Source organism: Gasterosteus aculeatus, chromosome 4, assembly GCF_964276395.1.
Source record: "Gasterosteus aculeatus chromosome 4, fGasAcu3.hap1.1, whole genome shotgun sequence".
Lineage (NCBI taxonomy): Eukaryota > Metazoa > Chordata > Actinopteri > Perciformes > Gasterosteidae > Gasterosteus > Gasterosteus aculeatus.
In genome coordinates, this window is record NC_135691.1 from 16,225,433 (window position 1) to 16,237,893 (window position 12,461).

Consider the following 12,461-nt stretch of genomic DNA (forward strand, 5'->3'; position numbering starts at 1 on the left):
ATCAAAAGCCTGAACAAACATTGCAGCACAATTCTACTTGACATTGGACTATATGGCCAGGTGTTAATCAAAAGCGGAAAGTGAAACCATCACTATTCTCCAGAAATGCTCGTAGTTGTGAGTTGACGTGTATCAAATGTCTAAATATTCTGGACGATGTTGAGAGTCAGAATCAGAAGCCATTTATTGCCACATATGTTACACATAGAGGAATTGGATACTAATTATCCTTATGCCAATAGGTATACATTACACAACAAAATACAGACGTTCCTGCACACATAAGATGAAATGGTCTTTCTCAAAACTTCTAAAAACATTTTTAGGCCTTGTCTTTTCAAGAGAACTTAGGTGCACTTGGTTGCTGTCGCAGCGCCGTCCGGCTGAAGGGCCTTCCCGTGCATTCTTAAACGGGTCCACCCACCAAAAATGTATACGTGCCAAAACATGCGCACCTACAGCGCAGAGGGAGTTTTCACCACCTCGCCTTGGTTAAAGCCATTGGACAACTGTAGTGTCAGTCATTTTGTAAAGCAAAACATACCCGCCCAGTGTCCCCGGGATGAGGGGAGGACGAGGGTTTCAACAGAAGAGAACAGGGAAATGAAGTTGTTAGGCCGGCCAGCAACTCTCTTCCCAACTAGGCAGATAGCAAGTTAGGGGACGGACGGTCACGAGTAGAGAGATTCATATGAAACGCCACAGCGATGAAGGTCGTCCATCTGAGCAACTTTTAGCTGCGATCGAAACACGCTAGACAACCTCCGGCCACAAGATCCCAGATAACCTTACAGACATTTCAAAGTAATAGCGCTACGGCGGAAAAGAAAGTGGGCACAACTTGCTAGCGAGCTAGCGAAGCTTTAGCCGCCGAGCCTCCTTCGGCTTCAACACGAGAGTTCACTCGGTGAGTCTTGACAGTTTTTACTGAATATGTCAGCAGTGTGTACGTGTGTTTTCCACGGTCACTTTACTCGCTGTCCGCCCGCGGACGGACTCGAGCTAGTTTTCGTGTTTCTTGCTACTGCTAATTAGGTCACAAGCTAGCTCAACTTTGCTGATGAACATTGCTGTAACGTTGACTGTGTAACCGTCATTTTTTCCGTTACAACCTTGTTTCGATCGGAAAGTTTGCGTTTTATTAGCCGGGGCTAATGCTAACTTAGCAAACCTCACGACTGAGGTGGAAACATATCGTGGAAGTCTACCTGCATTATCTTTGAAAACTAACCCTACGGTTAGCACGGCTAGCTAATTAGCTGCGTGTGCTGTCATGGTCTTCAGCACTGTAACTCAACAGTTAAACTTTTGACTGTCTATTCTCAGTCTGACGACATAACTAACTTAGCTGTGCTGTGGCTTCCGTCAGGTGAAAGCTTTTCAGCCATTTCCTGATGCAAAGACATACAGGAAGTGGAATAGCTCGCTTTTAGTAGTTTCTTGAACCAGCGTTTTTGTTTCTTCAGATTTTTCGCCTTGGATTTACCGGCCTCCAGTCATGCCTTTTCCTTTTGGGAAGTCTCAGAAGAGCCCAGGTGAAATAGTGCGGAGCTTGAAGGAGAATGTGGCCTACATGGAAAAGATGGATGCTGGGGACAGCAAAAAGTGTGAAAAGGTCAGTTCTCAACTGTCTCGTACTGGCGTGTTGTGTCTTATTCTCATCTCCAACTGATAGTCGCAGTTGATAACTCTTTTTCCACAATTAAGGTCGCAGAGGAGGTGTCCAAAAACCTGGCGTCACTGAAGGAGGTACTTAGTGGAACAGGTGACAAGGAGCCTCAAACCGAAGCTGTGGCTCAGCTCGCACAGGAGCTGTACAACACCAACCTCCTGGTTGCTCTCATTGCAAACCTGCAGAGGATTGATTTTGAGGTGGGGGGGAAAAGGCACCTACTTTCTGCGCTGACGTAATGTGTGAATACTGTATTGATTCCTTCAAATGATCAGGGTCGCTCCCACTACGTGCACGATTTGAACATCGATGTCAAAAGCAAAAAAAGGTCTTTGCATGTCATCTGTAACCAGTCTGCCATTCATCGCTCTGTGCGCTTTTTTGTTTTTTGTTTTCACAGGGGAAAAAGGATGTGGTTCATTTGTTCAGTAATATTGTGCGACGTCAGATTGGCAGCCGAACACCTACAGTAGAATACATCTCTACACAACAAAAGATCCTCTTCATGTTGCTGAAGGGGTAAGTCAATCTTTTCAGGCTACAGGAACTGAGTGTTTAATACATGTTGAATGTCAGTGCTTCATACTTACATAACATGTAATAAAGGCAAGTCCCACCTTGGATACTTTCGACTTTCAAGGTTTCGTTTAAGGCTCTCTACAAAGTTTAAAAAAAAAATTTTTTTAAGGTAGAAGTCACTTCATAAACATGCCTCGTTATTTTCGTCATTACTTATTATGTGTTTCAACAACTCCCAGAGGAACGAGCGGGAACTTGTTGCTTTTACCTGTGGGGTCCGCCGGTTGATGAAGAGAGCGATAGCAGTGCTGGTTTCACAGCTCTGAAAAACTGAGTCATCCTGCAGAGCAACATGTCTCACGGCTGCATTGCATTGTGGTCGGTTGAAGCTGCTTTCGGTGGATGAAATGCCATCTTTGCCACTCTACTTGTTTTTTCTTTTTTAGCTTTGATCAAAAATGACTGGATGGTTTACTCTATGATCTCTAAAGTAGACCATCCAGTTTTGATAGGCAGAGATGGACATTACTACCTGACATTTAGCGTTGATGTTGAAGATGATTCGTCTGCACGGTTAATTGTCCACATTTGGTCGTTAATAGTCCACATTTGGTCGTTTCACACCATGAAAAAAATATATTGTGTCCTGCTCATCAGTATGGAATTCCTTAAAGAAACAAATTGTTTTCTTTGTTTTATAACTGTCCTATATTTACTCTCTGAGGCCAGTGACTTGACGTGGGCTTGCCATGTCCTTCCCTCTGCAGATATGAGAGCGCAGAAGTGGCTCTGAATTGTGGGATGATGCTGAGAGAGTGCCTGCGTCACGAGCCTTTGGCGAGGACGGTGCTCTTCTCTGAAGACTTCTACTGCTTCTTCGGTTATGTGGAGCTCTCAACCTTTGACATCGCCTCAGATGCTTTTGCCTCGTTCAAGGTTCAGTGGCGGACTTTCTTTCTGGTTTCCAGCACCTTTTTTATTTTAACGATTTGTCTCTAATACCTCTCCTGTTTCCTCTCAGGACCTCCTCACGAGACACAAGATTATGTGTGCAGATTTCCTGGAGAACAACTATGACCGGGTGAGCCTCGTGAGTGGTTGCCTATAATCAACAGAGCACTTCTTTTGTGCGTATTAATATACTTGTGAAATGTCTTTTCAGGTGTTCACAGAATACGAGAAGCTCCTGCATTCTGAGAACTACGTCACCAAGCGACAGTCTTTGAAGGTAGAAGCTCCACTGTTCATCCGAATCACTTTTTCTTTTGGATTCAAGCATTACCGACATGGTTACCCACGGCATTACAATAACGACGTGGTTGTAATAAAATACTGTTTTTCAGCTCCTTGGGGAACTTCTGCTGGATAGACACAACTTCACTGTCATGACTAAATACATCAGTCGGGCTGAGAACTTGAAGCTGATGATGAACCTGCTAAGAGACAACAGTCGAAACATCCAGTTTGAAGCATTCCATGTGTTCAAGGTGTGCTCATAAAACACGTGTCATCAGTGCAACAGTTTCCTGTTTAACGATCCAGTTGTTCTTTGAAAGGCTTCATAAAATAGCCTGCTGATATTCGCTGGTAAAATATTTAAAGCTGGTCTGGGGTTCAACAGAAGTGAAGGTAATTTTTCGGATAAAACTTTGCAAACTGCCAATCAACGCTGTCCCCTTTTTCTAAAAGGTATTTGTTGCAAACCCAAACAAGACTCAGCCCGTGCTCGACATCCTACTGAAGAACCAGACCAAACTCGTGGAGTTCCTCGGCCACTTCCAGACCGACCGATCGGAGGACGAGCAGTTCTGCGACGAGAAGAACTATCTGATCAAGCAGATCCGGGATCTGAAGAGGCCTGCGGCACCGGAGGAAGCTTAAGGCGTCGTGGACGAGCGCTCCCGTCAGGTGGTAGATGTACAGGTGGTGGCTGCAGCTGCAGAGGGTTAAGAGAGAGTCTAAAAGACATGCTTCATTAAAATGTAATATTTACTACAAAATATAGGGAAAACAAGCAAAGATTACTTCCTTCATTTTCTGTTTTTTTTTTTTTTTTTTTGGTATTTGGAGGTGATTTCCATCCAGCAACTTGGGTGTGGGCCAAGAACTGTTATTTAAACCATAGTGCTTCTTCTTTGGTGATAATGAAATGCATTTTAGTCCATTCTTATATTATTGGACCTTAAACTGTTCCCTTTCCACATACATGGTCGTTGACAGAGACTTTAGAATGACAAAAACTGCCCCCACCAACTTTCACAGCCAATGTGTGTTCTTGAAAGTCTTTCTCCCGCATGTCTATATTTAATTTTAGAGATTGAGAAGTAACTGAATAAAAAATTATATAATATAATATATATATATATATATATTATATAATATAATTTTCCTAATGTATCTTCATGGTAAACCGTTTAAGACCGTAACTCTTTCTCTCTGAAAAATGTTTAGTGGAACTACTAGCATAGGTTTGATCTATTGCCTTATTGTAAAGCTATTGTTTTGCACAGGGACTTTGGCAGCGAGACATGTGGAACATATTGGCCCGGCTGGTACATGGTAATTTTTGCTGATTAATGTGTAGGCGGTAGGCCTATTGGCTGCATTGTGTGAGGTTTCAGAGGTCACAAATGATCCTGCAGTGCTGTACTCGCAGAGACATTAGCTGGCACAGGAAGGGGAAATCAAAACCATAAAAGAATCAATTATTTGCGCTGTAATTTTTTTTAGGTCGCGCTCAGCCGGGCTTACGTGACTGAAATAGAAGCAAGGCATCAGATAACGCTGCAGGGTACCAGCCATCCGCTCACCGCAATTGATCTTATCATCACACACAGCGCGCAGATAGAAACCGTTCATTTGAAACAATGATTTAGTCAACAATCCATTAATGGAGATTTAAATGACCTGAGATACGCTATTTTGGGGCTTTTCTGCTTTACAACATAAGCACTGCATAATGCTAATTTAAAGTCAGTGCACATGCTCAAGAGACTTCATAATAACTCAGCAGGAAGTGCTTATTTTTTTTTACTGAAAAAGTTCCCACATTTGGTTTTCATTCCACGCAAACTGAACGTCTCAGTTGGGTATGCAGTAGGAAATGGACATTTGGTATGACAAATTAGATCACCTTTACCTCACCAAACACCAAAGAATACAAAAGGTATTTTGGTCTGATTTTTTTTTTTTTTTACTGACTTATTTTGATAAAATACACAGCAACATGCGTTTTGATGCATCAGCAAGCATATTGTATCCGATCTCATAACACATAAGCACACGCATGTTTTTAAAACAAGAGTTTGTTTTGGCTGCAGAGCACTGAGTTCCTCGCGTGCATCACCGATTAGTTACATTTCTTAAAAATGAATTATTGCCTCACTTCAGCCATTTCCACTGATATGGCATATTAGGGATTCCAAAATGTTTTTTTGAGCGCACAGTCTTCTAGCGTCTATACCTCATGGAATTTGAGTTCGCAAATGCTGTGTTCTCTTGCTCGTTTCTTTCTTGGACAAAATCTATTTTATTTGACTGTTTAAAATACACAGCAGACGTTTGAATGCATGCCGGAATTTGACAAAAGTATATGTTCAAACTTGGGACTGGGACCTGGTTTCCACAATGGAAAACAAGATTTTTGAATTGAAATATTTCATTGGGTGGTGCCACACAAACGTTAATTCATAATGAATTGCAGTGTGCTACCTTGTAATGAATGTTGCCTTATTTAAAAGACATTTAACGGATCATAATGATTGAAGTGATCCACAGCAGATCCACATCTAGTGTAGTGTAGCTCTATGCGTGATACTCTGGGGTGATCCTGTGAGTGTAATTATATATTTTAAAAGACTATACTATACTCAGAACAGCTTCTGTTTTTCCATTTAAATCCCTATTTTGCACACTGCACCAGATAGTGACGAGGTTATTGTCAGGCCTTGACGGATCAAAAATAATTTGACTGCTGTGAATGTGGTACATTATGCACAAAAAGACTTGAGTCCTGCACACAGTGCACCATCATGTCGCCAGTTAATGAGAGAAAGTTGGTCTGAAAGTGCGTTTGAGGTTCTTTAAAATCCTGTCAGTGATCAACTCCTTTTTGACTATTTAATGTGAAAACCAGTTTTTGAAAACGTCATACTTACCCCATTTACAAAAGAGTAATTAATATATGTATATATATATATATATATATATATACACGTACGATCACAAAGAAACATACAGGTTGCTAGCTGTTGCATAATAGGCTCTAATAGTATTCAAGATAATCTGACTGTTGTGTAAGAGAAAATAAAATTCATTTGAGAGTAAAAATCCTTCATAATATGATTTAAATTGAGCCCAGTCATGACGTGCTGCTCAGTCGTCCCATCAGGGGGAGTTGGTGGCATCATTGGGTCCAATTGTAAACATGTTTATGTTTCTATAACCCTACCCTAATAATGAGTTTATAAGTCACTGGCGATATTATGTAGACGTCAACACAAATTCCTTAAGATCAGTACCATATATTTCATGATTTAGAGTTCTCTGTTGAAATGTGTTTTGCTTTACTTTTTTACTCTGCCTTCCTTTTTCTTTTTTTTCCTACCCTTCTCTTTTGACACTCTGGATATTCTCTTTATTTACCATGGGAGCGTATAACGTGTACATAACTTTATAAAGGATAAAAGTGTGAAAGCATTCATGAAAATAAAAAACTTTACGGCAAATTTATTTTTGTGTGGGGTCAACCGTTTAGTGGCCGCAGGTGCCTCCTCCCCACACAGCTGTTTTCAATGTACTTGATTGGGCCTCTTCTCCTTACTGTGTGGGCGTGTCTAGTGGTCAATCTGTTTGGGCGTCACATTCACATAATTGGTGCTTGAAGTCTCTGAACTCCAAAGTTACGGCTCCGCCCAAGCCAGGTCTAATCAGCCAAGTGAACACACCTGTGTTGGTGTACCAGCCCTTTAATGAATGGATGAGCGATCTTGCTCTGAGAAATACTAAGTTACTGGTTAAGCAATTTGCCCGCTCGCTCATTTCTTCAGAGACAGAACTACTTGCAGCAGGTTCCTCCGGTTTGAGAAGTGAGGTAGGGGATGCCGCCACGGCTCTCTGTGCAGTTTCCCTCCAGACGTAATGAAAGGTACCTCTGTAAATACTGACTGCAGTCTCCTGCCTTTTCTCCCTGCGTATTGTAATGGTACTGTGAAAGCAACTCAAACCCCTTCGTATCAATGGCTTAGTGGGGTTTTTCATAAACAATGTATTGTGACGGAATATAACGAGAATCAGTTTATTTTATAAATTGTGAATATTTTCGTGCTTGGAAGGTCATTCTTTACCTTTTGGGAACCAGTCGAATAGATTCCCTCAATGAGAATGTTTGGCTTAGTTGGAAGAAACCAACACGTTTGGGCTGTAGGAAAGCGTTTTCTGACATTTCATAAACTAATTAATTAACTAGTGCAAAGAAATGCTGACCTAATAATAGCCTTTTAGTTTCTCTGCAAACCTCCAGATCCGTCCACATTTTTTTTTATTTTTCTTATGCTTGTTAGGAAATGTTCTAACCCAAGTTAAGCTATTTATTTTCATTGACCCGTAGTGTTCTATCTCTGAAATATACTGGACCGAGTCGACCACTTGCTCACATCTTGCCGAGGGTATTGACCCAGTGATGCAAATGAATATTGCTAAAAAAATACCCCCGCACCCAGTTGTAAGCCCAGTTCAAAACACTGGGACACATTCCATCCTACCATGAGGGTTCCAACATGAGGCCTGCTGTCAGCCTATTGTCCGTGTGGGAGTCAATGATAATCCCTGCCTCAACCAGACCGAAAACATGCATCAATCCTCTACCAGAATACCTTAAAAGAAGATTGTAACATTTAAAACTAATGCAAAATCTTCCTTCCACCGACTAACACGGATTTTCGGGCAAATAACATCAAAGCTCCCAGACCCCAACTAACCCTTATCACTCCTTCATGAGCATCAAAGACACGTGGGGGAGGAATAATATACGCGAAATGGGCAGCTGCAGTTTATTGTTCTTTCCCTTTAAACTCTTCTACAAACGGCCTATGGACGCAGGGGAAGTAAACGCCAGTATGGCAAAGTAGGTTAAAGTTCAACCCGGGAAGAAGGGAAGGCGGCCGGCGAGGCGACGCAGTGGAGGGATCGCCACCCTGCTTCTGGGAAGCGGCCGCGTCTCTCAGCGTAACGATCTCGAAACTTTTCCAGCTCGAAAGTACATAGTGGGTGATGTTTGTCTGCACACGAGGCGGGCTGGTGGAGGGACGTGCGCCTGCAGACTAGGCGGGGGCAGGGTTTTTTACAGGGGTTAGGGGGTCACAAGCCTCCTTGGTTCCTTTTGACCAGCGAATGGATGAGCGAGATCTGGGTTACTAAAAAAAAGACCTTCCGAGGTGCAGTCTGCAAACATGTGCAGGGAAGAGGTTTTGTTTTCCCGATGGACACAAGGGAGGGGGGGGGTAGAACTTTTTTGAAATACCTACAAACCCGCTTGTGAGATCTTTCTTTTTCTTGGGGAAAATCTCCGCATCGTGGGCATCGCCGGCGTTCTCCCCACCCCCACAAAGGGTAAAACAACACGAAAAGATGCTCAAAATTTCATGCATGATAGTACTTTTTTGTTGGCGCAAAAGACTGCTGCGGGGGCTACAACATCTGCGTGGTACACGGTACGTGCAGGCAATATCGGGAGGCTTCTGCAGGATGCGTAGCATGCAGTCACCCGATAGAATGCACCTAATAAAGGCGACGCAAAGGTAGGCTGCAAAGAGTTGTTGCTGCTTTTATTCCGACACACATCGGCGCGCGTGGATTTTAATAAGCAGTTATTTTAAAATCATTTAAATTTATTTAGAATACCTTTTTTTTTTTTTTTTTTTTTTTTTATTAACTTTTTTTTAATCCATGTCTCCCCATTGAACTGCTGATTCGTTAAAAGAAACCCCTAATATTGTGCATTCATTTTAAAGTAACGCATGTTTAAATGATCCGTGTGTTTGTTCTGCGGAAGTCCAAGGACTCGTTAAAGTTGCATAAAAAGTGGATTCCGCTGCTCTTTTGTTATGGCGTCGCCGCTGACACGTTGGGCTCATCCAGGTTCCATTTTATTTATCCGCAAAGTGTTACAGATCCATCCACCGCAGCTGTTGGTGTAGCGCCGATGCGTTTTGAGATCATTATTTATTTGAGTTGACGCGCTCATCACCGCATTACAAATCCGCTCTTGGCGCCACTTTATCAAAGCCGCACACAGTCGCGGACCGCATGTGTGAAGCCCTCGGATTGCTCTACATCCCGTAGTCTGCGCTGTAAGAAGTGTTTTGGTCTCTATTGTAACTTTTTGTGCTCCTACTTGTGTAACCCCCCTCCCCCCTCCACGTGTGTGCTTTTGCATGGACAGCTATGTTTAAGCAGCCTGTGAACTAGATGCATTTAAGTAAAACGTTTAAGTACTTAAACCCAAGTAAACCGCTTGATTATTTCCAGACTGGTTTATTTGTAACATCTATAGTCCTCAGTTGCAGACCATTAAACTAATTCAGTAGACTACCTGATGATGGCCGTCCTCTTTGCATTGATGGAGTGTTCATGTGCCGTCTCTGATCATTGCAAGGCAACAAATATTTTATTAGAAAATTGTTCTTTTCCAAAGGTTTTTATTGGGCTTTTCAAGGTTTGTATTACTTTAATATCCGTGGAAGAAAAACATCCCTACTTTCCCATGTTTTAATATGGCTGCAGCTAGCAAAGAGTATTGAGTTGTAGGATTGGTTTAAATAATTGTCTAAATTACTAAATAGATTTATTTATTTTTTTGGTTCTGTTTTTCAGATTCGGAGTGGAAGCGTCAGAGGTGTTTGCAGTAATCCAGTATGTGAATCCCCCCCAAACTCATGGTCTTCCAGCTAAGGTGCATCTAGTGTAGTCAGTGAAGTAGCTCAGTATCTACTGCCCTAGTTGCTCCTTCTGGCTGGAGGGCTCGTTCTTTCTCTGGATCGCAGATATTCTCCACTACATTTCTCTTCAAAACAAATGTATCTCTATAGAAATGCCTTCAACGTTTCAATTCTACGTGCTAACGTGCTGAGAACCTCCACTGATCAGACTGACAAGCACAAAGCAGATTTCGCTACAAAACCTCAAAGAATGAGATAAAATGTGTTACCATTACATTTAATATATTTCTTAAAGCCCAGCAAAAGGATCCCTGGACGTGCCGTCGACTTTGCTGTTCCAAAGTGCTCACAGTGCAGGTAGGGCACACGGATCTACTGCAGTTTGTGCACTTCAGGTATTGCCGGTCACCTTCCCTCAAGCCCGCTTTGGCCTGATTTTGCGCTGGCAGGTGGAACTTGTGTGGGTTTACAGGGAGTTTTGTTGGTTTGCTTTCAGCTTCTGCCAGTCTCTGCTGTGCAAATCCATGCAAAGCTCTTTGTTTCTCAGACGCACAGCCAAGAGAAGAGATGTTTAAGCTTCAGTGAACCCTTGAAAGAATGAATTATATTCCCTGCAGGTACAAGAGCAACTTCTCCCTTGTTGCAATAATGTTGGATATTTTAGTGTGTGTGTGTGTGTCTCATTAGTTTGTCTACTATCTACAATTTAAATACTTAATATAAGCGAATGAAATTGCAGTATTCATCTGCAAGCTGCCGGATGTTGTGAACAGCTACTCGTGTGTTCATTTGTGTATGGAGCATTGACTGTGAGTGGGATGAATGTGCTTTCCTCTGGCTGAGTATGAGCACTGTTCCCTCTGCGTGAGGACGAGCGCTACGTTTTGGGCTCCCGGTCAGACTGAACACTAGGTGGCAGCACTTTATCGACCCTTACAGGAGCGGAGTGGAGGTGATGTTCACTCAGCATGAGAAGGTGATCGAACAAGCGATATGAAATGCAATTGGGTAATTTGATTGAATTCGATTCGTGTGATTATGTTAAAAAGAGGATGTGCACCTTTTCTCCATGTGGCTGAACAATAAAAGCATTTTCAGATTATATCCGATGCTCTGTCATAGAATGATCCTATGCATCCAAGACAAACACACAGGTCCTGAGTCGCATTGCCCCCCCCTCCCCCCTCCAATAGTCCTGCAGCCAATGTATCAGATCGCATCACTACTATACGCGTCAGGGAAAACTCAATACACGCAGGTCCACGTTGTGACGCGCGCTTTTTTTAGGGGGAGGGTTGGAGGAGCGAGCACATGTATCTGGGACTCGTCGACCTGTGCAGCAAGCCGGGAGTCAGAGCCGCAAGTGAAGAGGGACTCAAGTTATCCGCATCTGAGTGGAGCATACGGACCGTTTGAGGGGGCGGTGGAAGGAGAGCACGAGGATGCTGAGCCGCAGCCTCACCAGCCAACCAGAGATACTCCGGTAACTTTAGCGCGCCTGTGAAGTTTAATCTCCATCCTTCCCGGTTCCCCGCGACGCGCCGCTCTTTCACGATGGTCTGTTCATCGGTCCGCGGCACGCTCCTCCTGTGCGTCTCCCTCCAGCTCTTCTCCCTGCCCGGCGGACAAGTGCCGACGTGCCAGGAGGTGCGCACTGTGTTCCAGTCCCTGCATCCGGGCTCCAAGTGGGTCCCCGAAACCCCGGTCTCAGGTAACCGTCCTCCCCTCAAGGCTTGTGCGTGTTGTGGCTTCGCGGGTTTTACGCGCGGCGTGCGCATATGTTAGTGCATTCTCTGGTTGCTGGGACTTCCGTAGGTTAAACATGTATTTTTTCCCCGCTGCGATTTCTATTTCTATTCAGTTTTGGAGAAAGTCTCCTCTGCGCAGGTCTAGTCTAACTTCCACACACTCACTCAATCACGCTGGCTCAACATTCATCAACCTGCTCCAAAAAAAAATCTATGGGCTATTTACAAATTGTGTTAAAAATCCAGTTTGAATTCGCATGCTTACGGAATCGATTGGGTTCCCTATCGAACCAAACGTGTAGCCACGTAAACTCATTTAGTCGGTGCATCGCAACATTGGAAGCAGTTGGTTTTACGGCGATTTCCACCTGCTGCCAAGTCTGTTTTAAGTGAGAAGGATAATGAGGTCCTCAACATGACAACAGCACATGCACTGTTCAAACTGCCCCTTTTATTCCGCATCATCGCAGCGGTGTGATATCACTCCAAGCATCTGTAATGGAAGTGGTTCTCCAGAGGTAATTACTGCTCCCCGGAGCTCAAATGTCAGCGAGTCTGCCCCGCAGGGATGTGTCCTGACTTTTG

General features: G+C 43.4%; 2 protein-coding genes across 2 annotated transcripts in view; both read left to right on the top strand.

Moving 5' to 3' along the window:
* Positions 1-462: 462 nt before the first annotated feature.
* Positions 463-6,922, top strand: cab39l1 (calcium binding protein 39, like 1). The gene is made up of 9 exons (XM_040175211.2): positions 463-907; positions 1,467-1,615; positions 1,708-1,872; positions 2,073-2,191; positions 2,959-3,127; positions 3,213-3,272; positions 3,354-3,419; positions 3,535-3,678; positions 3,881-6,922. The coding sequence occupies exons 2-9, from the start codon at positions 1,499-1,501 to the stop codon at positions 4,070-4,072; spliced, it is 1,032 nt and encodes a 343-aa protein (XP_040031145.1). The 5' UTR covers positions 463-907; positions 1,467-1,498; the 3' UTR covers positions 4,073-6,922.
* A 4,473-nt stretch (positions 6,923-11,395) lies between these two features.
* The window catches only part of gpc3 (glypican 3), an 83,453-nt gene continuing 82,387 nt past the window's right edge, over positions 11,396-12,461 (top strand). Inside the window, exon 1 of the mRNA XM_040174621.2 lies at positions 11,396-11,839. Coding sequence (XP_040030555.2) covers positions 11,683-11,839 — 157 coding nt within the window. The 5' untranslated portion in view covers positions 11,396-11,682. The remainder of the gene's footprint in view (positions 11,840-12,461) is intronic.

Coding starts and splice junctions, on each gene's coding strand:
- cab39l1 (XM_040175211.2), top strand. CDS start 1,499: ATGCCTTTTCCTTTTGGGAAGTCTCAGAAGAGCCCAGGTGAAATAGTG. Junction 1,873..2,072: donor TGCAGAGGATTGATTTTGAG/GTGGGGGGGAAA, acceptor TTGTTTTCACAG/GGGAAAAAGGATGTGGTTCA. Junction 3,128..3,212: donor ATGCTTTTGCCTCGTTCAAG/GTTCAGTGGCGG, acceptor GTTTCCTCTCAG/GACCTCCTCACGAGACACAA.